The following is a 25,820-nucleotide window of genomic DNA, read 5'->3' as shown; positions in this document are numbered from 1 at the left end:
CAGCTACATGCTAGCTATTTTGGCAAACTTGGGCTTTCCTCAAGTTTTTTTAGGCTGTTTTGGAGTTTAGCTAATATTTACACGCTAGCTTTTTTTTGGCTAATTTAGGCTTTTTTTTGTTTGTTTTATTAGGCTGTTTTGGAATTAGGCTAATATCTGAATGCTAGCTGTTTTGGCTAATTTTTTTATTATTACGTTTTTTAGGCTTTTTTTGAGTTAAGCTAATATTTCAGCTACATGCTTGCTATTTTGGCAAATTTGGGCTTATCTTATTAAGTTTCTTAGGCTGTTTTGGAGTTTAGCTAATATTTACACGCTTGCTTTTTTGGCTAATTTAGGCTTTATTTTTGTTTTATTAGGCTGTTTTGGAATTAGGCTAATATTTGAATGCTAGCTGTTTTGGCTAATTTATTTATTATTTATTATTTTAGGCTATTTTTTGAGTTTAGCTAATATTTCAGCTACATTCTAGGTGTTTTGACAAACTTGGGCTTTCCTTATGTTTTTTAGGCTGTTTTGGAGTTTAGCTAATATTTACATGCTAGCTTTTTGGCTAATTTAGGCTTTTTTTAGCTAAGCTTTGAGATTGTTTTGGAGTTAGGCTAATATTTACTTGCTAGCTGTTTTTGCTAATTTTGGCTTTTTCAGTTTTTAAGATATTTTTTAGCTACATTTTAGATGTTTTGGGTAACCTAAGTTTTTTTTGTTTTGTTTTTAGGTTAATTTGGCATTTAGCTAACATTTTAGCTTGCTATCAGTGTTTTTAGCTATCAATTTCACCATCTTCAGCTATCAGCATCAGCATCTTCAGCTATCAGCATTAGCATCTTCAGCTATCAGCATCAGCATCTTCAGCTATCAGCATTAGCATCTTCAGCTATCAGCATTAGCATCTTCAGCTATCAGCATTAGCATCTTCAGCTATCAGCATTAGCATCTTCACCAGTCAAATTTAGCTTACAGCATTCACACTAGCATTATCGCAGGTATATCTAGTTCATACCTATGTTTAAAAAGGTATTGCTTTAACATTTAAAAAATCTAATTTTAGAGTGTTCAATAAATGTTTATCCTGTTCGGCCCGCAACCTAAGGTATGTTTTGGATTTTGGCCCCTTGTGAGATTGAGTTTGATACCCCTGATCAGAGGGAGAAATAAGAGATTGTTTTGTTACAATTTTATATTTTACTTTTAAATTGTTTTGATATTTCATTGTAAGGTGCCTCTTTACTGTATGGCGTCATAGAAATAGCTAAACCTGTACAGTACATTTGTAGAAGGCTGTCCATGGAGTTATTTCAGGAAAGCAGCACGTGCGTGCAGCACATGACTCTGCTCACTACTTTAGCACATAAACATCGAGGCCTTCAAGTATGGAACCAATAAAGTGCCACTAATTTTTTCTTTTTTTTTTTTTCATCAAAAATTAAAAGTTGTATTTCATCCAAACAAGACAAAAAAACTAAAATTTTCCCCAGGTTTTTTGTCTGTTTTGTAGGTCTGCACAGTACATCACAAATTTATCATCATTGCAATATTAGCTTATGCTATACATTTATAAAAAAAAGACGACTTAAATAAATAAATGGTTACCTTACCACTTTTATGTTAGATGTTCGCCTCCTATGTAAACATTTGGAGTAGGATTAAAGTTCTGTTGAATTTATTCATTATTTTAGTGCAAAAAGTGTATTTATAGGCAAAAACAAGCTTATTTTCATGCATTTATCTCTTGTGCTAGCACAATTATATAAGAAAAACTACTTTAGGGATAGGAAATTGAAAAAAAAACAAAGTTTATGATTTGTGCAAAAGTTATATTATCTGCAAAAGGTATTTTGTGTGGATAGAATCAACTATTTTTTAAGAATCAACAGCTTAATTTCAATCCACTTAGTGTGTTTGCATGTAAATTGTCCCATAAGAAAAAAAATATACATATATATATAAATTGAATGCACGATTTGAAAGAAAATGACTCCAAGTTAAAGCAATCCAAATGTAAAATTTGACTAACAACCGTACATTTTTATGTGTTCTAGTTTATGATTTTAATAACAATATTTTAAGTTAGATGTTTCTATATCCCATAGAAAAGTTTGGATTTAATAACCTATAAAGGTATAGGGTGTTGCATAAGTTTGAGCGTCACAGCAGAGCGGTGTCACCTAACACTTTTTAGGAAACCGAAGTGAGAGTCTGAGAAAGCTTTGATGCTGCAGGATCCTGACATCATTCGTGGAGAAACAGTCTGCAGACGTGCAGAGAGCTCCATCCCAGCGAGCTGACAGCCTCTTGTCACCTTAGGTGAAATATTTCATTCAAAGTTTCACACCACAGGATGATCAGAAATTACAATCAATGACACTTTGCCAAAAAAAAAAAAGATTTTACCTTCCTTAAATCAAAGGTCTTTGGACTTTTTTTGTGGAAAAAAAAAATTCAAAAGCCATTTTCATTCATTCCCGCTGCAATTTTCCATCACATGCTGAGCCACCCCCCACCCTCCTCACCCTTAAAACTCACGCGGCACTAATACTGAGACCAGTGGTCAGTCCAGTCACAGCGAGGACTGAATGTGTGTATCGTAAAAAAGAGGAAAGTCTTCACATTTTCTGACACGATGGTTGAAAGCCGAGCACTTCAAGTGAATGAGGTGTAGAGGGAAAAGGAAGGTGTGAGTGAGGGGAGACTGCAGCAAAGTAGTGAAAAGAACTCACAGAAGAAGAGATTCTGCACATGTGGATTAAAGGATAAAGAAGAAAAACATAAGGAAGGAAAATATATATATTATTGCTTTAAATGCTGTAACGAGTTACACACGTAGAAAAGAAGAAATGAACAAATTAACAAATGTTAACCATAATTATTTCATGATAAAATGAATTATTGGGGATTTTAGTATGTTTTTGTGGCATTTTTTTAATAGTCGATAAAATAAAATAAAAATCCATTTCTCTTTTTTTTTTATTTAAATTGTAAATAAGACAAAAAAATGGCAATTCATCCACTTGTTGACAAATAGGTCAATTTTTTAGATTCTTTCGATCCTTCAATTCAATTATGAGCCTGCAGATTGACACACATTTGTTTAGAAATACATTAATAATCTACTATATGTTCTGAATATATTTATTTTAATGTGATTTAGTTCACAAACTGTAAAATGTATTAGTGAAATAATGAGAATAATAGCATATAGAATGACATTGTTCAGATTATTAACATTGTAAACATTGTTCTGCTTCTCCTAGAGGGCGTTTCAATTTGGCCACTAGGTGGCGATCGCGCTATAGAAGTACACTTTATTCCAGAAGAAGACAGGATGAGCAAAAAACTGTGTTTTAGACCACAAATGTAAAGGTAAAAAATAAAGATGTTCATTTAGTCAGCAATATATGTTTAGGTCGACCTAGCGTTAGCATTAGCCATCCTATGGGAAATTCTGTTGAACGTTAGCATCAAGCTAGTCGACTTTAGCTTTACGTGCTAAATCGATCTATATTTTTATGAGCTGTAAATCTTAATTTGATTAATCGGTTTTATCTACTCAGAGGGGAATTCCGAAAAAATAACTATTAAAAAAAAAACAAAAAAAAAACAATTTCTTAGAAAAAGGCCCCTTTTTTTTCAATTTGGGCTAAAAACGGCTTAATCATAACTAAATTCTCACTGGAAATTGATGATCAGAGTGAGACTTTAAAAAAAAGGTGCAGAGGAATACAATCAAAACTCACAGAAAAGGCTGTTCTTTATTTATTTAAAGATGCTTTTCTTCAACTCCTTCTTGAATAAAAATGAACAAAATAGAAAATTGCACACAAGCTGTAACCAAAATTGTACAAACAAAAAAGCAACAATTACTTATTACATTTGCAAAATAAAAACCAAAATGTTTCTTTCGATTCTTTTATCACAAAAACCTACATGTATCTGTTCTTGACATACTCCCTGTACATTAGCATGTCCTCTCTGCACAGCGCCCTCACATGGCCCCGACCGGTCATCACATGACTCTCAAACACCTCGCGACTGTCTCTGTCCACCTGTGGAGGACAAACGCCATAGATGCTGTCTTCTGGGAACTGAGACACCGGTTCTCTGCCAGGAAAACACAAAAACAACATTTGAACACTTTATGTCAGACAAAAAGTTTCTGTCTATATTTCTAAATGATTTGAATAAATCTGCAGCGTTCGCCATTAAGGGGAACTGCGAATGAACACGCCAAAGGAGTTCATGTTTTCTCGGAAACTCAAACGCACGCTTCCCCATCTGAAGACGGGATTAACAACGGCGTGCTTGTCATTTCATCCACTCAGGCAGCAGCTGCGCCCCAATGAGAAGCAGCTAAGGAACCTTTTTGACAAGAGTGTTAAAAAGCCTCAGAAGATGCTCTGCCAAACTGACAAAGAAAAACAATAAAAAAAAGGGAGTCAGCTTTTATAAAAACTAAAAGACATGGCAGCAGGTAAAGCGAGCATTAAAGGATGAGCTGTTCATCTGTCATCCACAAGGTTGAAGGACAAAGGAGTATAGAGAGATTTAGTCACATGTTCTGAGGTGTGAAAGCACATCACGTTTAGTGAAAAATCTCTTTTTTCCTTTAGTAAAAAAGCACAATTAATCTGTTATGTAACAGCAAAAGTGTTCAGCACTCAGCGAGGAACATTTTTAACAGATCACAATTTAGGATATTCAAACAACTCCACAATTAAACAGTTGCAGCAAAATAAGAAAGACATAAAACCGAAATAAAGAATTTTAATCTCAGCCTTGGATTTAAGGGGAAGATGCATCTCTACACTTGAGTGATGCTTCTCAACAGGAACCAGAAGTATTTACATCCTTTCTGCTTTTATCTCCATCAAATGAGTCAGCTCTGGCTATTCCTGATGAATCGATACCCATGGAAAGCAGGGGGGGGGGGTCGGGGGGGACTACCTGGCCTCTGACTGCGGTCACACGTTTCAGGTTCTGTAACAACTTAGAGTCACACTGTTGCGCAACAGCCGACACACCTGTCACAACCTGTGGACCTGTCGCTAGAGCTGCTGACCAGAGGAACATGGAAGAACAAACGAGGAAGTTTAAGATAAAAAAACTGTGTATTTACATTTAATAGACTCAGTGTGTTGTGTGTATACTGTATCTATAAGTACTAATATGTACATTAATGATTAGGAGCAATTATAATGTCAAGAAGATCTTTTCTTTATTTTCTAATCACGTGATGAATAAATATCTTACATTGATTTATCCGTCCATCCAAACCAACAATAACCCTAGCTTGTTATCAATCAATCAGTGCATTCAAACAATCAATTAATCAACCAACCAACTTTTGAACACATTCATCCAAAAGACCCAGACAGTCACTCAGGCAATCAAACAATCAATTAACCAACCAGACAGCCACTCAATCAATCAATTGATCGATCAAGCAATCAATCAAAACATTCCACAAGACCAAAAAGACAGCCACTTAATCAATCAAGAAACCAGAGAGTCACTCAATCAATCAATACATCAATCAATTAAAACATTCCACGAAACCAACAAGACATCCACCTAATCAATCAATCAATCAATCAAGAAACCAGAGAGTCAATCAACCAATCAATCAGTTAATCAATCAATCCAAATAACCAAATAATTAACCAACAATGCATTTAATCAATCAATCAGTGCATTTAAACAATCAATTAATCAACCAACCACTCAATGTATTAATCAAAATGACCCAAGCAACAAATCAATCAATCAAAGCATTCAACCTATCAATTAATCAACCAACCAACTATTCAGCACATTCATCCAAACGGCCCAGACAGTCAATCCGGCAATCAAACAATCAATGAAACCACCAGACAGCCACTCAATCAATTAATCAATCAATCAATCAATCAATCAATCAATCAATCAATCAATCAAGCAATCAAAACATTCCACAAACTTAACAAGACAGCCACTTAATCAATCAAGAAACCAAAGTCACTCAATCAATCAATACATCAATCAATCATTTAAAACATTCCACAAAACCAACAAGACATCAACGTAATCAATCAAACAATCAATCAATTAATCAAGAAACCAGAGAGTCACTCAATCAATCAATCCATCAAAACATTCCACAAAACCAACAAGACAGCCACTTAATCAATCAATCAATCAATCCAATCAACCAAATAATTAATCAATAAAGCATTTAATCAATCAATCAATCAAACAACAAATTAATCAACCAGCAAAGTACTCAATTAATGAACCAATTACACAGCCACTCAATTAATCAATCAACCAACCAATCATCTTATCATAAACAATCTGCTAGTAAAATCATTTAAGAGAAAATAAAAATCCGAACAATTAAAAACAATATATGTACATGTCAGCCATGGCTTCTTTACAAGTCCTCAACATGAAAGATTTTCTCTAAACAAATAAAACGTTTTCTTAAAAAACAAAACACTACGACCTGATATAAATATGACTGACATTTGTATTATTCTATTGTTGGAACAGACTTTAGCAGAAAATGTTCAATCTGTGTGGCTTTCTGAAGAGTCACTGAAAAAAATAAATCAATAAAATTTGTAGAAAAGAGACTATAGACTATGACAACCTTTTTCTTCAGATGCACATGTCTCACCTTGTGCTCTAAGGACAGAAGCAGCACTGGGCCATGAGACTTTATGTCTATATCGCATCTATTCAAACCTGTAGTGCTGCTTTTTAAAAAACATTTCTTAATCCACTTTAAAGTATTAACTTTCTTTCTCAGAGCACAAAACAACACATACATATTTTTTGTTTTTTGTTTACCAGCATAAAATAAGTGAAGATCTACAACCTGAAGTTGCTACTGTTAAAGGTGTGCCACAAGGGTTTGTGTTCGGCCCACCTTTATTTATTTTTAATTTATGTTCACTAATTAAAAAATAAAAAAAATGCACACAGATGGTGTGGAAATGTTTTTTTCTGTGTGTGATAAATATTTTTTTATTTAATTAATTGCACTGATATATTTTGTCTTGACTTACAGGTAAAGGATATTTGCCAGGTTGATACGCTCACTCCTTTCCACCATGTGTTGGTTCTCCCCCAGATGTGCAAACCTAAAGAAAGAAAAACAACTCAATCATATTTATTCTAACTTTATCTAGTTTTTAAGATTCAAATGTCAGCATTAGATATAACTCAAAAAAAGGTTAATTTTTCTTTCACAAAAAAAGCAGAAACCGTTTAGAAATCCTTTTTTTTGCTTTAGTATTCGTTAATAATAGCATTCGTATTAGCAGAGCACTGGCAGTAACTGACATCTTCAGAGCCTTTGCAGCTTTCAGCTTCAATAATAACGCTATTATAGGTGGGAAGATAGAAAAACTTTTCACTTAAATCCTTTCTGATCCCAATCTGACAGTCAGATACAAACAGATTTGTTGTGAACGCTGACAAAAGTAGGATCCTGTTCTTGCTTTGATAATGCAACTTATAACAGTCAGTTCCAGTAATGTCATGATGATAGTTAGAATTTATCCTAACAGAATTATTAATCATGTTTTTTTTTTTTTAATCAAGTTTAAAACCTTTTTTTTGCCATAAAATTGTCATTTTAGTAATATATATATATATATGTATTTCTTTTTTTTATTGAAAACTGCTCTGAGGGCAACCAGCGGTCAAGGACAGAATGAAACGGAGAGGACATGCAGAAAAGTGAATAAGGTCACAAAAGGTGGACAAAAAGCAGAGATGTGAGAGGTTCACAGCTGGAGAAGTCACTTTTCAGAAATGACCCATCTGACCCTGGGCGGGTGGTTAAACCTGATGGCTGCTTTTTGTTGGCACTTTGAGTTCTGCGCATACGACAATAAAGCAAAACTGGGCCTGCTCCACTTACAGACATTTACTAAAGTGTGACCCTAAAAAGCATGCTTTAGACTAGAAAATTGGGTCAGGTACTTCTTGCAAAAAAAAACTGTTTACTTCTTAAAAAGTTCCATCTTAAAAGCAAAATAATGTTTTCTTTAAATTGCAACCCCAAGAAATATATATGCATATATTGTCAGGTACCTTTTATAAATGAGCACATCTTTCTCAGCTGGAAGTTCGGACAGATCGAGTCCATAAGGCTCCTTCACGTTCTGCTGCTGCTGAATCTCCTGAAAACACAAAAGAAAGTGTTAAAAAATGGAGGAGATAAAGAGATTTTCTTAGAGCAGGGGTGTCAAACTCAATCGCACAGGGGGCCAAAATCCAAAACACACCTAAGGTCGCGGGTCGAACAGGATAAACATTTATTGAACACTCGAAAACTACATTTTTTAAACTGTAACTTTAACCTAATTATGAACTAGATATATAGCATTACATGTAATAATGCTAGTGTGAATGCTTTGAGCTGAATTTGGCCGCTGAAGATGCTAGTGATAATAGCTGAAAATGCTGAAATTGATAGCTAAAAACCCTGAAGCTCACGGCTGAAAACGCCAAAGCTAATAGTTGAAAACTAGAGCTGTCAGGCGATTAAATTTTTTAATCGCGATTAATCGCATTTCCGGAGTTAACTCGCGATTAATTGCAAATTATTATGTGGCCTTTTTTTAAGGAAAAAAATGTGTGTTTAATGGAATTTAGCAGCTATAATAATTATGAAAACAAGAATGACAAAATTAATAGTTTTCATCAGAAATACTTTATTTTGTAACATTGTATTGATATAAACTTTATTAACAATAAAAGGCTGTAACATAAACTGCCTAACAAAAGCATAAGTTCAAGTGAAGGGCATTTTAAATTCAAAACTTCAATCAACGTTCAGTAAAATAAAATAAAAAACATCAAAAATAAAATTTCCATAACACTTTCATGTTCATTTTTTGTCAGGACCAAATCTTTTCCTCCTCTGCTGAACTACAGTAATAAATGAAATAGAGATTTATCATTTCAAATTAACTTTTGTTTTTTAAAACCTTAAAGACTGAGAAAAGCGGGATACACTGTGGATAGTTTGACAGTCTGTTACTGCCGCCGCGTTCTCTGGCTGCAGCTCGATGCAGCGACGTGTCCAGCGGAGCTCAAGCCATGAATATGCCGGCAGACAGACCGCTATGCTGGGGCTGGATCACGCTTAAACCTCCAGAACATTTAAAACGTCCACCGGTGCGCTTGCTGTTCGGAACGTCGGGGGTCCGCAGCTCTCGGGACCCAGTACCACCAGACGTGGTACTGGACGCGAACCGGTTAGGGTGCAGGAGCTCTCCAGGTCCTAGCGCCGGCCGGTTTTAGCTCGCAGCTCGGTGGTTGGAGACCCGCCTGTGATCTACTGAGAGCAGCCGGTGAGTTACGGGGCAGGACGCCCGTGCTCGCGGTATGGAAAGGCACGTATGAGAAAATCCGCGATTAATGCGTCAAAAAAATTGTCGGCGTCAAGCACACGTCAGATTAATGCGTTTTTAACGCGACAAATCTGACAGCCCTATTGAAAACGCTGAAGCTAATAGTTGAAAACGCCAAAGCTAATAGCCAGCTAAAATATTAACTAAATGCCAAGTTAGCCTAAAAAATGTAAAAAAAAAATCTAATTAAGTTAGCCAAAACAGCTAGTATGTAGCTGAAAAAATAGCAAAACTTCAAAAAATCTTAAAAATTGAAAATAGCCTAAATTAGCCAAAACAATATATTATTATTTTAGTCTAACTCCAAAACAGCCTAAAAAAACTTCAAAAGAAAAGCCAAAAGTAGCTAAAATAGCTAGCATGTAGCTGAAATATTAGCTAAACTCTTAAACAGCCTAAAAAATTAAAAAAGAAATTCCTAAATTAGCCAAAATTGCTAGCATGTAGCTTAAATATTCGCTAAACTTCAAAACAGCCTATAAAAAAATACAAAACAGGAACACCTAAATTAGCAAAAACAGCTAGCATGTAGCTGAAATATTAGATAAACTCAAAAAAAGCCCAAAAAATCTTAGTAAATGCCAAAATAGTCCAAAAATGCAAATTTTTAAAACTTTAAAACTGTAACTTTTTAACATATTTATGAATAATAAAAAGGCAGGAATATTATTCCAGAATAAATCAACTTAAACCTTAAATAACTTTTAATATTTTACTCTCCATAAAAATATGTTTTGTCAAAATTATACAAGTTGAAAATAAGTGCAAGATAGAATTACCTGGAGGGCACGAGGGCCTCGACTTTAACACGTCTTAGAGGAATCACCTCTCAATATTCAATAATAAAGGCATGGTCATCGGGTTTAGGCGCTTCCCAGCAGCCGATTTAGTAATTATACTCAGTGAAATCTAAGCAACTCTACAGTAATTTGATTGTTAGTGTCTGATGAGGTGGTTTCATGTTCTTTCATGCTCAGTGCTGATGAGCACCCCCTCCAAGGCTCAGGGACACCAAATCCACTGATATAAATCATAAATATGAGTTCAACAATAAAGTTTAAGTGGCAAATTTATCTGCAGATTGGAGCTAAAAGTGGATCAAATGACTCAGTTGGAGTTTTAATTACCAGAATAAAAGCCTCGGAAAAAAACTTTTGCAATTGCCTCACATAATTATTCTTGTAACACCTGAAACCTTCAGTAATGAGGCTTCACTCTAAAAAACAACACAAAAGACGGAGCCTCTCCTACACAAATGAAAGCTTAATGAGACGTTTGGATTGATGAGGTTGAAATTTTTATATTAAGGGCGCTTCATCACACAGTCGTGTCAGAATTAATAAGAAGGACTTTCCTCACGTGGAGTCAGTGTGATTTCATCAGTTAAAGTGTGATGGTAGAATATGATATGGCAATCAGTTAAAGTAATGCTAATTCAGCGATGATGCAGATGCATGATGGTCACGTTTTATCCTGAGGGAGCACTGATCACACCATCCAACTTCAATTATTCAGTTTGTATTTTATGAGGCTCTAACTCCTTTCAAGAGAACAATTTGTGGTTTCTACTAAATATTTTACTTTAATTCTTACAGTAAGTGTTTTCATATTTGTAATTGAGCTTTAAAATAGTTTCTGTACCTCGTTTAATTTGTCTCATTACTCCAAAATTTCTTTTTGAATCAGGTAAAATTTAACAGGCCAGGAGTCTGCTGAAAAAATAAATGTATTTGGTGTTTATAAGAAACAGTAAGCACAGATCTATGTGTGATGAAAGTGTGGAAGGGAGATACATTATCTTAATAACGTTACCTGGATCAGGTGTATCAGTTAATCAGAGCGTGGAGACACCCAAGTCAGCTAATCGGCAGCAACTAGGACAGGAAAACAAAAAAAAAAAAAACAAGGTGGTAGACCTTAGGGCCTGTAACCCCCACTTTATTTTATATCTATTTTAAGATGTTATTTTATTTTTTCCACAAAACCAATAGTTTTCCTGATTTCCACAAAAAAAAAATATTCTCACTCTACTTATTTAAAGGGTAACCAACCGTTTTTTTTGCTGTAAAAGAAAAAGTGTTTTCTGTTAGCAGTTCAGTCTGCAATTGTTGCTAACAGTGTGAAAATACTTTTAGCAAAACACTATTTTGCTAGCAGTGTTAGCTAACAATTTCAAAAGCCAGATTGGGGGAGAAAAAAAAATCACGGGTCTCTGATATTGTTCAGGGGCCGGGCCAAGTGGGGAAGTGGGCCAGATCAGGCCCACGGGCCGTAGTTTGGGAACCCCTACAATATACATGGTTAATGAACAACTCATATTGTGTGATGAGTAAATAAATCGTCCAATCTTTCCCCCTCTGAGTGGGGGGTCTCCACCGTTAAGCTCGTCCTGGTGGGGGGTCAGGGAACGCACAGAAGGGGGCCTGGTGCAGCGGGTGAGGATGCAACTCTGGACGCACGCCTGGCCCTTCTCGTGGATCTCCCCAGATGCAGCTCCCACCGGTGGTCCCCCATCTTGGTGGGGGTCCCCTCCCCTGGCGGGCTGCCTCAGCTGACTTAGAACTGGTGCGGACCAATTAAACGGACAAACAAAGCAGATCCACAGGGGGAACTGTCTATGTTGTTTACGCAAAGTGATTTCTGCCCAGTTTTCTGAACGTCAAAGTGATGAAATTCAATGAAGTGTGTTTTTGTGGTTCATTTGTACTCCTTCCTTGGTTTTAATTTGATTCAATCACAATACATCTGTGAGAATTTCACGTAAAAGACCACAAATTTTCTCATTTTTTCCTAGTTTATTTACGAATTACCAATTTTTATTCGCCCAGAATTCGCAAATTGTACGTAGTGGCAGCATGACACGGCTAAATGTGATTAACAATCATGCAGGGTTTTAAAACATAATATGCTTTTAAAGGGTAAAATTGATTATTTGTTACTTTTAAATATTTAATACTAATAAAAAAGTATGTCTATTACAATTCCTAATTATACATAAATATTTATAAAAAAATGTTTCGGGAGGATGAGGAAAACCTTGAGCCCTCCTGTAAATGAATAAAAAGGAGCTGCTGGTTATGTAAGAGTACAGCATCCACAGCAGGTTTGAATACATTCAGGCTGTAGCGATGCACTCGACATGATGCTCTCCATTTTCCCCGCCTGCATTAGTATTGATTGTGCTGCAAGGAAAGGAGACTCAATGAATGCAGGACCCCGTCCAACATACAACAGCTGTGAACACACAAACAGGTGTATGTGATCACAAACATACAAATGTAAACCAGGATTATGCGGGAAACCCACTAAGCACAGACTGGCATCTGAATAAACAGCCTGTGGGGTTTTTTTGGGCATTACACATATGCCCGGATTGTGTTGGGATAATAAATGAACGTGGCAAACACAGTTAATGATTAAACTTTTAAATATTTTAGCAGTTGTGTGTTGTTCTGGCACTTGATCCATTCTCAGGGACAGGCCCACAGGCAAAAACATGGGATGTGGGAGCCCAACACGTGAGCCAGATGTCCAGCCAGAGATGCATATATTCATGAGCAGCTCATTGCTCAAGGCCCTTCCGAGACAGAAAACTGAGACACAATACATCATAAATTAGTGATGGAATAAAAAAGAGAGACATGGGGAGAAAGTGAACCTTTTTTCCTGACTCAAAGTCAAAAATGGTTCCCTTAGGATTACTCTAACACCCACTTTCTGCCTAATTTATTTAAAATAAATCACTTGTTTGAAGACTACTTTTTGCAGTTTTTCTCTTTATACACACCAAAAATTAAACACATTATTAAATATGGTCAAACTAAACAATCAAATTGGCAGAAATAACGGCTTTAAAAGAGCTTTTCTAGTCTGGACTCACATTTTATGATTTTATACTACCAAATACTAGATGTTACTACCAATACAAGATGTTTAGGTGTATTACATTACTATTATTACCTTTATTTATACAGGATCATTTCTTGAGACTCAAGGTCTCATTTCCAAGAGACCCGTTTAACCCAAAAAAGATTTATAATAACAGTTAGAATTCACTAGAATTCAGTATTATTAGCTATAACAATTATATTTTTATTTATCTCTCCGTGTCTCTGTTTGGTGCAGTGTGATTCATGTGTTGTTCCTCTTTCTCTTGATTTTGTGTTTTGGTGTGAGGCCCGTTGAGACAGCCGTGTTGTAATATTGAGTTATATAAAAAGAAATTGAATTGAATAATTAATTTATTGCTTCTGACAGCAGCACATGCAAGTTTCTTTCAAAATAAAATGATATATGTCGTAAACTTATATAGATTTTTTTTTAACTTACTTGAAGTTTTAAAGACACAGTTCTGTTTACAAACACATCCACACACTGTCAGTAAGGATCCTCCCAAAAATCAAACTAGACATAATACATCATTGTAACGTTTCTACTTTTTGTACAATATATCCCATAAACATAACATTGGTGTAGAATCCAATAAGTAAAAATCTATACATGTAAATAAACTTTAAACTTGAAGAACTTCTGCCTCTGAACAATAATACTGTTGTGCATCAGAAGATCATACCTACCTAACTAACCAATTATTCACTCAAAATATCAGAATTTTTCTTTAAACCTGAAGAGCAAAAAAATGAATTTTTTTCATCATTTTGCAATGTAAAAATCATGTACCAAATCAAACAAAACTGTGACCCAAAAATAAGGAGTTAACCAAATTGTGGAATCTTCTAATTGTAAAATATTCTCATTTTAGCAACATTTATCCAACAAAATGTCAAGAAAATAACCTAAAACCACTACAGTACCTCCTCTTTTGGCAAACTCAGCCTCTTCCTGCTACAGCAATCATGACGATGTCTGCAACATCACAGGGTTGTGTTATGCAAGATTCCTTTATTATTTTGTTCCATTGGATTTTCTAGAGATTGTTGTCTTAAGAGCATTTGATCCCCCCTGTTGGCACACTGACCTGTGCTCATTAATGAGCTCGATGTCCCTGCTGTTGCACAGAATCTGGGTCAATTGGGAAAGAAAAGGTGCGTAGGCCCACTTGGGGTGTGAAACAGATACTGACAGAGAGATTACAGACTGTGAAAACGTCTCTCAGCTGTTACGTATATAAATATCCTCATGTACGCCAACCGTACGGTGAACTACATCATGGAAACTCTAGTTAGGAATATTTGTTAATCATATCAAATAAAGAAAGTTATGTTAACTTTTCTATACCTTATAGGCCCTCCAGATCATTTTATTTTATTGTTATTAATAGCTTTATGTTATCTTGCGCTTATTTCTAACTTGTATAATTTTGATAAAATATATTTTTATGGAGAGTAAAATATTAAAAGTTATTTAAGGTTTATGTTGATTTATTCTAAAATAATATTCCTGCCTTTTTATCATTCAGAATTATGTTAAACAGGTTTTAAAAATTGGTATTATGATGGCTTTTGGACTATTTTGGCATTTATTAAGATTTTTTTTTTCACATTTTTTAGGGTGTTTTGGAGTTTAGCTAAGATTAGCATGTAAAACTGGAGTGTACATGCTAGCTGTTTCGGCTAATTTAGGATCTCTTTATTTTTCTTTTTTTTTGTGGCTAATTTGGAGTTTAGTTAATATTTCAACTACATGCTAGCTGTTTCGGCGGATTTAGCATCTCTTATTTTTTTTTTTTTTTATTTTTTGCCTAACTTGAAGTTTAGTTAATATTTCATCTACATGCTAGCTGTCTTTTAGCTAATTTAGGCTATTTTTTGTTGTTTTTTAGGTTAATTTGGAGTTTTGCTAATATTTCAGCTACATGCTAACTGTTTTGGCTAATTTAGGCTTTTTAAAAAAAAAAAAGAATTTTAGGCTGTTTTGAAGTTAGGCTAATGTTTACATGCTAACTGTTTTGGCCAATTTGTTTTTTTTTTTTTTGGTGATATTTTGAAGTTTAGATTTTTTTTAACTACATGCTAGCTGTTTTGGTTAACCTAAGTTTTTTTGTTTGTTTTTACGGTTAATTTGGCACTTAGCAAATATTTTAGCTGACTATTAACTTCAGGGTTTTCAGCTATCAATTTCAGCATCTTCAGCTATCAGCACTAGCATCTTCAGCGGCCAAATTCAGCTATCAGCATTCACACTAGTATTATTGCAAGTAATGCTATATATAATTATGTAAAAAGTTACATTTGTAAAGTTTTAATAATGTAGTTTTAGAGTGTTCAATAGATATTTATCCTGTTCAGCCAGTGACCTAAGGTGTGTTTTGGATTTTGAACTCTTGTGCTATTGAGTTTGACGCCTCTGCCTTATAGCTAAAGAATCTCTTGAAAAAACAAACCAAGGAGAGTTGTTTATTACCTCCCGTGTGCGGCTGCTTTCCCCAGACTCGGTCAGCAGTTTAATGGGGGTGGAGCGTTGTGACACAGAGCCTTCATCATCCCGGTCTTCCTCAGAGTCATCTTCTGATGTAGTCGAAATGGCCTCTTCGCTTGGGGGAGGCGGAGCGCTCGCTGCTGTCTTCCTTTGGAGCACGGCTTCCTCCTTGTTGCTCTTGCTGCTTCCAACATGGAAACATTGATTATTAATTTTTGGAGAAAAGTTAATTTCTAAACTACAGTCAAGTACTAGGACGGAACAATTCGTAAAGGCTCTAATGAGTTCTTCTGCAACAACTCTCTAAAGAAATCTGAAGTAATAAGCAGATTTGACATGATTAAGACTCTGAGCAAACAGAGGTGTAGTGTTCTAGCTTTGGATAGATCAGACCAAGAAAAATCATTACAGGAGTTAAATGCTTAAGATATATTTTGCGCTAAATACAATTTTAGCTAAGATCAGTTCAAATGTCGAGATGTAATGGATGCACCTACAGAACGTGGCACTGCTAGTTTTTGGCCAAAGCTCAAAGTATTTTCTGCTTTAAGCGTAAATGCCTCATTTAAAGAAACATTCTGATGAAAATTGTATTTTGTAGGTTTTATTAGGGAGTAAAAATACATAAATAAATAAAAAGACAGAACCATGAACTGCAACATCACAGGAAGCAACAAGTGTTTTCTGTGTATTTTATTAATTCAGCCAATTCTATTTACTGCCCCATATATTGCTATGATCAGTATTTGAATATATTCCTTTATGGGGGTATTCTTTTTCTTTAGACAACTGGTAGAGTACTTTTGTTTGTTTCTTTCCCCTTAAAAAGCCAAATTATATTGGTAATTATTGACTGATAAACTGTTCGGTTTCTTCACAGTTGGTGTCAGAAGTGGGATCGGTTAAAAATTCAAGTTTTTATTCTCTCTCTCATATTCTTATTCTTCAAAAAAATTCATATTGAGTCAGTTTTTTTCAAATGATATAGCTAAAAAATGTTGAAATAAATTAGATTTCTAAATATACAAAAATAATAATTTTTAATGCTGAAATGCATTAAACATCCTTTCAAAGTAGAACCAAATAATAACAGGGATAAAATTCCACTTATTTTGGTCCAAGTTCAGCTTAGAAAACAGGGTCCTAAAGGACCTCTATTGCGAAAAATCAACTTTTTTATCTTTTAAGTGTATCATAATGTTAATTCCATGTGGAAAAAAAAACAAAACAGTATTTTTCTCCATTCACGCATCTTTGAAAACTCTGCTCACTGAGCACCAGCCCCTCCAAATGCACGGGTGGGTTCTTCTCACATTGTGACATCACAAAGTGGTGAACAGCCCCTTCCAGGAAGAGTTCCCAGACTAAAGTCAAATCCAAAATCTTCCTGTCTCCCTTCTCCTTCATTTGGCCTTCCAAACAGAGAGTTATGAATAAATAGTGTCTCATATTTCGGACGTTACTTTCGTTGATGACGTCACCAATAATCGTCGGCCCGCTAGCATTAGCACAGAGCTTCCAGCGATTTCATTTTATATGCACATCCATTTTGCAAAAGTCTGAATGTTGTTTGCTTTTGTGGGTGACGTCATGAAATGGGCGGTACCCACAAGGAGCGAAAGGCGGGGCCTCAGAGATTGAGTCATCTTACTTCTAAGTAGGAAAATGAAACCTAATATTTCATAAAAAATGCGTTCTTTAGTGTACTAAAAGTAATATATTATCATATCTATGGATATAGTGTACTCTGAAAGGCTTAAGAAAAAATATATATCTTTAACAGTTGCCAAGGGATATGTTCTGCTAAAAATAGTAATTAAATACAAGGATAAAGGTATTTTAGCTCAACAGTTAGCTTTTAAAGATCAGCATGGAACATTTGAGTAATGTGTACTATTGGTCACGGTGCGCTCTATTAATGTAGGGACAATTAAAAGCCACAGGCCCTGACGTTGGTGACTCAAGCACTACCTTTGCATTTAATTTTTCCAAGTAAATACCCCCATAAATATATTTTTTTTAATCTTTTGCGGACACAAACAGACAGATTGTCCTTTTAGTGACATGAGAAAAAAAAAAGAATATGTTCCTTTTGGAACAAAGAACAGCTAATAATGAAGCAGGGCACAATGACCCGGAATTTATCACATAAAAACAATAACACCCAAGACAGACATGAACACAGTTAGAGAGGCACTCACCCCAGCACAGATTTCCCCGTTTCCTCTGGTTTACGAACTGTAAATGGGCTTGGATCCACTCCCACAGACTTGGGCATGAGTTCCCTTTATGAACACAAATGAGACATTTGCTCAAATCCTGCCGTAGTGCAACAATAAAAACTAATTGTTGTTTTGTAAACTCCTAGAAAGCTTGAATTCCCCCTAAACGCTGAAGTCATAACCCGAAATCAGAACAATACTGTTTAAATTTTGTGGATAAAACTAATAATGGGAAATCAGAAAATTAAAGTAAAGGGGCGTGATGACATTTAAAACAAACTCATGACAAAGTTCGTGTTACCTTCCAGCGTTGGACATGATGATGGAAAATGTGTCATCGAACAGCGTGAGCTCGTAGGGTCTGTAAAACTCTGTGTAGATGTCGATGCTTTCATCAAAGCGGTTCACTCTCTTTACTTTGACCTTCTTCATTGTGTCCTCACAGGCAGCTAAGAGCACAAACACACAAAAAAAAACATTGACAACAACTGTACGAGACATGACTCACACTGTGAAATATCAGATTTTAACAACAAATTGTCATAAAAATGAAGCTGAAAGTGCGTTAAAGACAAACTCCTGCTTGCTTAACACCATAAAAAGTGAAAGATGAATAGTATTTAATGATCTGCTGATGATGTTATTGTATTCGGATACCTTCATCAGAGGGAACAGGAAGGTAGGACAGGATTCCTTGTGTCCACCACAGTGTGTAGCTGGAGATGACAAAAACACATTAGAATTTCCTCCTCCAGTTCTTCCACTAACCTAGATTTGAAAATTGGCTTACTGAGAAAACTTACTGTACAACACCTGAGTACATTAGAGTCTTATTCAATGTGTACAATTTGAATAGAAGTGCTTACGGTAATTTGTTTAGCATGCGATGTGCTACTTTCTACAATGCGAGGCATCCAAATTGAATTTAGCTCCAGCCGTGCTAATTTCTTGGAATAAAGACTGAGGTACCTGGAGACATTGTGGCCGCGTAAACTAGCAGCCCGTGAAAGGAAACTCGGCCTGCTTTTATGTAATCATGAAAACACCGAAGCGCTCACAGACCGACTTGTAAGCACGTAAGTGACAAGACGGGGATCTGGGTTAAAATATCGAATGTAGAACATTCCTGTCTTTCTGAACGGAGGTGCTATAAAACGGATTTACACATAAAATGATTGAAAAAAACCAAGACTTATCACAATGTATGTTTAAGAAATGCAGGGAAATTAAATAAAATTAAATTAAAGCTTAAATATAAGAAAAAATGTACTGAAACGGGGATTAACTTTTGTGTTGTTTTAGTTTTTTTTACAGTGTACTGGACATGACATTAAAAATATATATATATTTGTATAAATTAATGCTTAACGTGCACTAATTAGTATTTTGGAGCAAAAATGTAGTATTATGGGGCTTAGTTTAGCATTTTATTTAGTGAATACAATTTAACATTTAGCATTTGGTGCACACAAATTAGTATTTTGTTGCTACAAATAAGATTTCATTGGCATTTTGTGACCACAATTTAGCATTTTAGGGTAAAAATTAACATTTTATTAGCATTTGGTGGACACAAATTAGTATTATGTGTACATAAATTAGCATTTTATTAGCATTTTGTGCACAAAAATTAGCATTTTGTAACCACAATTTTGTATTTTGTGTCCACAATTATGTATTTTGGGGCAAAAATTAGCATTTTATTAGCATTTGGTGCAGACTAATTATCATTTTGTACACACAGATTAGTAATTTGTTGCCACACATAAAATATTATTCACATTTTTGCACACAACTTAGTGTTCTATGGTCACAATTTAGTATTTGGGAGTAAACATTTCCATATTAATAGCATTTGATGAACACAGATTAGTACTTTGTGGACACAAATTAGCATTTTATTATAATTTGGTGCCACAAATTAAAATTTTGTCGGCACAAATTAATGCTTTGTGGCAAAGGATTAGCATTTCATTAACATTTGAGGCACATAAATTAGTATTTGTGGCCACAAGTTAGTTTTTTTTTTTCTACAGATTTCCATTTTATTAACATTTGGTGCACACAATATTTTGTGCACACAAATTATTATTTGTGGCCATAATTAAGTATTTTAGGAGCATACTATTAGCATTTTATTAGCATTTGATGCACACAAATAAGTGCTTTGTTGCCACAAATAAGATATTATTTACATTTTTGCACACAACTTAGAATTTTGGGAGCACAAGTTAGTATTTTGTGGCCATGATTTAGTATTTTTGGGCAAAAATCCACTTTTCATTAGCATTTGCCGTAAAGTACTTTGTGCACACAAATTAGCATTTCATTAACATTTAGGGTGCACAAATTGGCAGCCAGAATTTGTAGTATTTGTGGCCACAAATTAGTTATTTTGATCAACAATTTTGCATTTTATTAACATTTGGTGTGCGCAACTTAGCTTTTTTGTTTAGCCAATTTAATCCAACAAAGTTGCTATTTTGTAGCCACAATTTCACCGAATGCTAACTTGTGCGCACATAGAAATTAAACTAATTTGTGCCCACAAAATGCCAATACATGCGGACAAACGGCTAATTTGTGGCCTCAAATATAAATTTGAGGAAAAACTTTTCTTTTAATGTCTCATCTAGGGCTTTGTAAAATATAACAAAAAAAAAATAAAATGCAATTTTGGAATTCTTGAAGTGGATTCTTTCCATCTCTTGCAACACTTTTCAAGCATCCTCCGTGCAAAGTTTACTTTCTAAAGACAACATATTAATTTCACATTGCTTTCATATTGAGAGTTGCAACTTATATTTAATGCATATCCAGTAATTGAAGAAGGACCAGCTTGTATTGCATTTTTACAGTTTTGCCTTTAAAGGGTTAAAAGTGCAGATTTTTAAATACTCTTTAAATATTATGCAGTTTATTATTAGAGCTCTCTGTTTATTTTAGTTTTTTGAATACCATGTAGTGACTTAACCAATAATTTAACCTTGAGGCAAAAGTTCTATAAGCCCTGGGATGAATAAGAAGCTTAATTACACCCAGTCAGACTGACCACAGGACAACAGGCAATCTGCCCACACGCTCATGTGAACAACCAGAGTACTCAAAAAAAAGCTGCAATGTGTTTGCTCTACATAAAGCCAGAAAAAATAAAAGCCCTATTCAGAGAAAAAACACTGAAGAGACTTTCTGAGCAATCCTATGTTCTATAATTGAATGGAAAGCCCGCAAAAACTGTCAACATTTTAAAAGCATTTGATTTATATATTTATTCCCTTACAGAACAGGCTTTAATGAAAGAGGTTTTTGAGTTTGCAGGTTACCTGCGTCTGTCATAGGGGAGGGACAGAGTGCTTTTCTGATGCAGGTAGAAGTCTGTGGGCAGCTCCCACAGGTGAGCTTTACCCTCGGATGGTTGGTAAACTTGAAGAAACAAGTTGATGGCATCTTGTCGGTCGGCATCTGAAAGGGGCAGCAAAAGAGTCAAAAATATTCAGTCATGAATGGACACTAAGGGAAAAAAAAAAAAGATTTTCCCATAAACATTGTCATTTTTATGCACTGTTTAAACCTTTTTTCCATCATAAATAAAATTTAATAACTTTTTTGGACCACTTCATCTAATAATCAGTTCAAACTTGAATGAATAAAATGTTAAAACTCACCAGGAGTCCAATTCACAGTTAGGAGCTTTAAAAATGTTCAGCTACGTCGCAGCCTCCCTGACAATGAGGCGGCGAAAAATAATCTGTGTAAATGTTTGTGCTCAGCATGTGGCACGTGTTCTGCACGCTGCTTCGCTTCTCTTTTTTTTTTTTTTTTTTTTTCACCTTTTATTTCATCGTCCAACTGTGAAGTCACGTGTGCGCCACTCCAGCAGCCACGGCAGATAATTAAACGGCTAAATGCAGTTCTATTAAAAGCCTTTTCTTCAGGTAATTTTCCACGTGAGATTCAGTTAGGGTATCATTAAATAAGGCACTTACATCATGAACAAAAAAAGCCGTGTTCGTACTATTTATACTGCAAATTATGTGCAATTGTGTCACTCAGTGTTGAAACTTGCACAGTTTCTCTAAGAGGATAGCAGCATCTCCTTCGCCATCTTGAACATCATAAACACAAAATTAAGTATGGTTGTTTCCCTGGCAAAATGTACAAAAACTACTTTACTACTACTGCCCCATAAAACATACATTCCCTAAAACAGGGGTCCCCAAACTTGTTCTAATGAGGGCACAGAACTGTTTTCTTCTCTGATGTGGGGCCGGGGTCGGTTTGTAGGCTAACAGAAAAAGACGTAACAATTGCAGCCTAAACTTAAACATTAACAGCCACACATAGCCAAATTTTAAATAATATATTTCTGTAATCTTCATACAAACTTAACAAAAAAACCAAAAAAATAAAAAAAACAAGATATATAGCATTACCTGTGATAATGCTAGTGCAGATGCTGTAAGCTGAATTTGGCCGCTGAAGATGCTAGTGCTAAACGATGAAGCCAATAGTTGAAGACGCTGAAGCTAATAGCCAGCTAAACTATTAGCTAAATGCTAAATTAGCCTAAAAAAACAAACTTAGATTAGCCAAAACAGTTAGCATGTAGTTGAAAAAATAGCTTAACTTCAAATTAGCCCAAAAAACTCAAAAAAGCCTAAATTGGCCAAAACAATTAGCCAAAAGGCTAAAATATTAGCTAAATGCTAAACTAGCCTAAAAAACAAACTTAGGTTAGCCAAAACAGTTAGCATGAAGCTGAAAAAATAGCTAAGCTTCAAATTAGCCCAAAAAACTAAAAAAAAAAGCCTAAATTAGCCAAAACAGTTAGCCAAAAGGCTAAAATATTAGCTATACCCCAAAGTAGCCTAGAAAAAGGTTGAAAAGCTAGCATAAAAAGAGCTGAAATTTTTAATAGCTAAATGAGCTAAATAGCTAAAAGAGCTGCAGAGCTATGGACCTCCCCCCAAAAAAATCAAATAATAACAATAAAGAAATAAAGAAAAAGTAATTCAGTATAATGTGAATGCTGTAAAGCAAAATGATGCTTTTTTGGATAGTGTGTGGTGGGCCGAGCCAAATGTGGAGGCGGGCCTGATCCGGCTTAAGAAAATCATGGTATGGAACCTTTAAGATTGAAACTGGCCGCCTCAGTGTGAACGCAGCATTGCAGCTGCACGGTAATTTAAGAAAAAAAAATCTAAATTTCCTTTGTTTTCATTCTCTAAAATTGATATTTTTAAATTAATAAACTTATTAAGGAAAAGGGTCAGTGTAAGTCCAAAGGGGGAAAATAAGTTAAAAATCAATGAAAAAAAGTAAAGGTAAATCACTGATCATTAGAGGTACTGCAAAAATAAGTAAATAAATATCCAGCAGAAAAATGTGTTTTTCCATTTCTTTGCATTTTTTTTATTTTTAACTACAATTGTTTAGAGTTATTTCAAAATTAATATGATGGAGTTTTTCTTCCACGTGAAATCAGATTTTATTGTGAAAAGATGAAAAAAAAAAATATTTGTACCAAATTGGCACTTTTCCTCTTTTTATAGAAATATTTACAAGAGAATGCAAGATATTGAGAATTTTTTTTTATTTTTCTGCAGAGTATGAACTGCTGTTGAACTGTAAAAAACACACTTACATAGAAATCCTGGCTGTTTTGTGTTTTGAGGTTTTACTACAACCTTGAACAAGTTTTTTTAGTTCACTATGAGAGGGATGCACAATAAATAAAATTCACATAAAAAGGATAGTAGGTAGAAATTAATGTTTTATAACTAAACTAAATCAAAGCCGGACATGAAACATTCCCTTCTCGTCTTTAGCCTCCTTTGTCAAAGAACAACAGTCATTTCTACTAATTACAAAGACCTGATGTAGGTCAAAGGATGACTGTATGCGAGTTACGGAAAATATGGCGTCCTTGTGATTGTGTGCGCGGGCGATGCATCAAAGAAACCACACCCACTTGACATTTGCCTCTTACCAAGCAATCTGCTGCTTCTCTGGACGACTCAGAGCAGCAGATGAACCCATTTCTCAAAGTAAGTGTCCAAAGAAAAAGAGAAAGTAAAAGCAAAGTAACAGCAGAAATTAGGTCAAAAGGCGCGGATCAAACGCAGGAGCCACTGGTGCATCCTCAAAAACTTTGTTTTTACCGGGATGCGGTTATGAAATGAGAAACCAATGCGTCATTTGTGTTTATTACTCACTGAAGATGCAGACATTATTAAGTCTTTGAAATTGGATTTCACATGCAGGAAACAAAATGTTTCTTTGGGCATTTCAACAGAGACCAATAGGCTTTTATTTCTGAAAATAAAGTAATCAAATATGTTCCCTAGTTCCTACATTTTTTTAAATTTGTAATTTAGTGAAGAATTAAAACAATTCTTGATGGTTTATATCAAACTAAATAGTGTGGGCAAAAACCCTGAAATTAATAAATATTTGGTTCTCTCAATAGAAATGCATTATGGGAGAAATTGTAATTTGTTTTTATTTTTAGTATTAAATATAGCACAAGATCTATCTTTAATACTTTAATACGCTAAAACCACACATTTTTTCTTTTAATCTTAAGATTAAAAGAGTGTTAGTGAATCGTGATGCTTTTAAATGCTTTGATGTATATTAAGTTAATCAAAAATATATTTTTTTTCTAATCTGCTGCTTTACCTCCATATTATGTTATTGGAAATAAACTAATCTTTTAGTTGTATAGTTGTATTCATGAAGTGTCTTTTTTTTCCATTTTTCTGCGGCGACAATAAACACTTTTTTTTTGCAATGCACCACTTTTTACTGAAGGTCAGTGAATGCAGCACACCCCTGAAGGGTAAATGATCGGTCTTTAAAGATAGGCGGCTTATTTTAAATTAGCTATAAAAATAAACTCCACTTTTCTTTATCAGTTTGAGAAAACAAATTGTGTTAAATCAGTTGTGCAAACATAAAAAAATACAAAAATGAGTGGGATTAGAAGGATGTACACACCTGAAAAAGCGTTACTGTAGTACCGTGACAGCGTCTGCATGATGTCTTTGGAGTGCTGCGTCCACGGAGCGATCTTGCGGTACGTCTTTACCCTGTGAACCAGCTGAGAGCCGCCATACTGTAACGATAAAGTGTCTCCATGGTCCTCGTAGAGCTCCTCAAACAACCTGACAACATGCAAAAAGAGTAAAAAATGGAAAAAAAATATTTAAAAAACACAAGAAAATTGTATTTTTTAGAACTGGAGCTTTGCTTTCAGAGTCAAAGTCAGACGTTAAATGTAGAAAAATTCTCTTAAATTAAGTCTTAAGTCTTCAAAATGGTTACCTCACACAGTCGGTATCAAACTGTAGCCTGGGCTTGTCGATCATTCCCAGAGCGTAGAGTTGATAAGCCAGAGCACATTTCCCCACCATGAACTGGGCTGTGTTGGTCCGGTCCAAACAATCGACACAGTTGGTCCTTAAGACACCAGTCTGCAAATCAAATCAAAGGATGAATTGAGCAAATATGTTTGATTTTTATACATCATTTTTAAAGTGTAATAATAGAAATGAAAAAACTACTTCAAAATAAAAAAAATCTCTAAGAGTGATTGGAAAGTTTGAACCATTTTGCTGAAATTAAACGTTTTTTACAAAATATCTTCGATTTTTTACTCAATTACTCTGATATTTTATCTAATTTAAAGATGTCAAATTATAAAAAATTCACACAAAAGAACACAATTTGTGCAAAAACAGGTAAAAAAAAACGTAATAATAAAACTACACTGGACTAAAATCTGATTAAACTAAATACTAAATGAATATATTTT

General features: G+C 34.8%; 2 protein-coding genes across 2 annotated transcripts in view; one reads left to right on the top strand and one right to left on the bottom strand.

The window, feature by feature from the left end:
* Positions 1 to 25,820, top strand: part of ak9 (adenylate kinase 9) — an 80,827-nt gene that overhangs the window by 18,233 nt on the left and 36,774 nt on the right. The gene's annotated exons all lie outside the window — the stretch shown is intronic.
* The window catches only part of fig4a (FIG4 phosphoinositide 5-phosphatase a), a gene marked incomplete in the record, with an annotated part of 42,257 nt that continues 20,158 nt past the window's right edge, over positions 3,722 to 25,820 (bottom strand). Inside the window, 10 exon segments of the mRNA XM_024290770.2 lie at positions 3,722 to 4,101; positions 7,047 to 7,121; positions 8,080 to 8,168; positions 15,768 to 15,963; positions 17,984 to 18,067; positions 18,306 to 18,453; positions 18,662 to 18,720; positions 21,328 to 21,466; positions 25,004 to 25,170; positions 25,331 to 25,479. Coding sequence (XP_024146538.1) covers positions 3,924 to 4,101; positions 7,047 to 7,121; positions 8,080 to 8,168; positions 15,768 to 15,963; positions 17,984 to 18,067; positions 18,306 to 18,453; positions 18,662 to 18,720; positions 21,328 to 21,466; positions 25,004 to 25,170; positions 25,331 to 25,479 — 1,284 coding nt within the window.

The sequence above is a fragment of the Oryzias melastigma genome, linkage group LG24, assembly GCF_002922805.2.
Source record: "Oryzias melastigma strain HK-1 linkage group LG24, ASM292280v2, whole genome shotgun sequence".
Lineage (NCBI taxonomy): Eukaryota > Metazoa > Chordata > Actinopteri > Beloniformes > Adrianichthyidae > Oryzias > Oryzias melastigma.
Note: the sequence above shows the minus strand (reverse complement) of the source record. Positions and strands in the feature narration are given on the sequence as shown.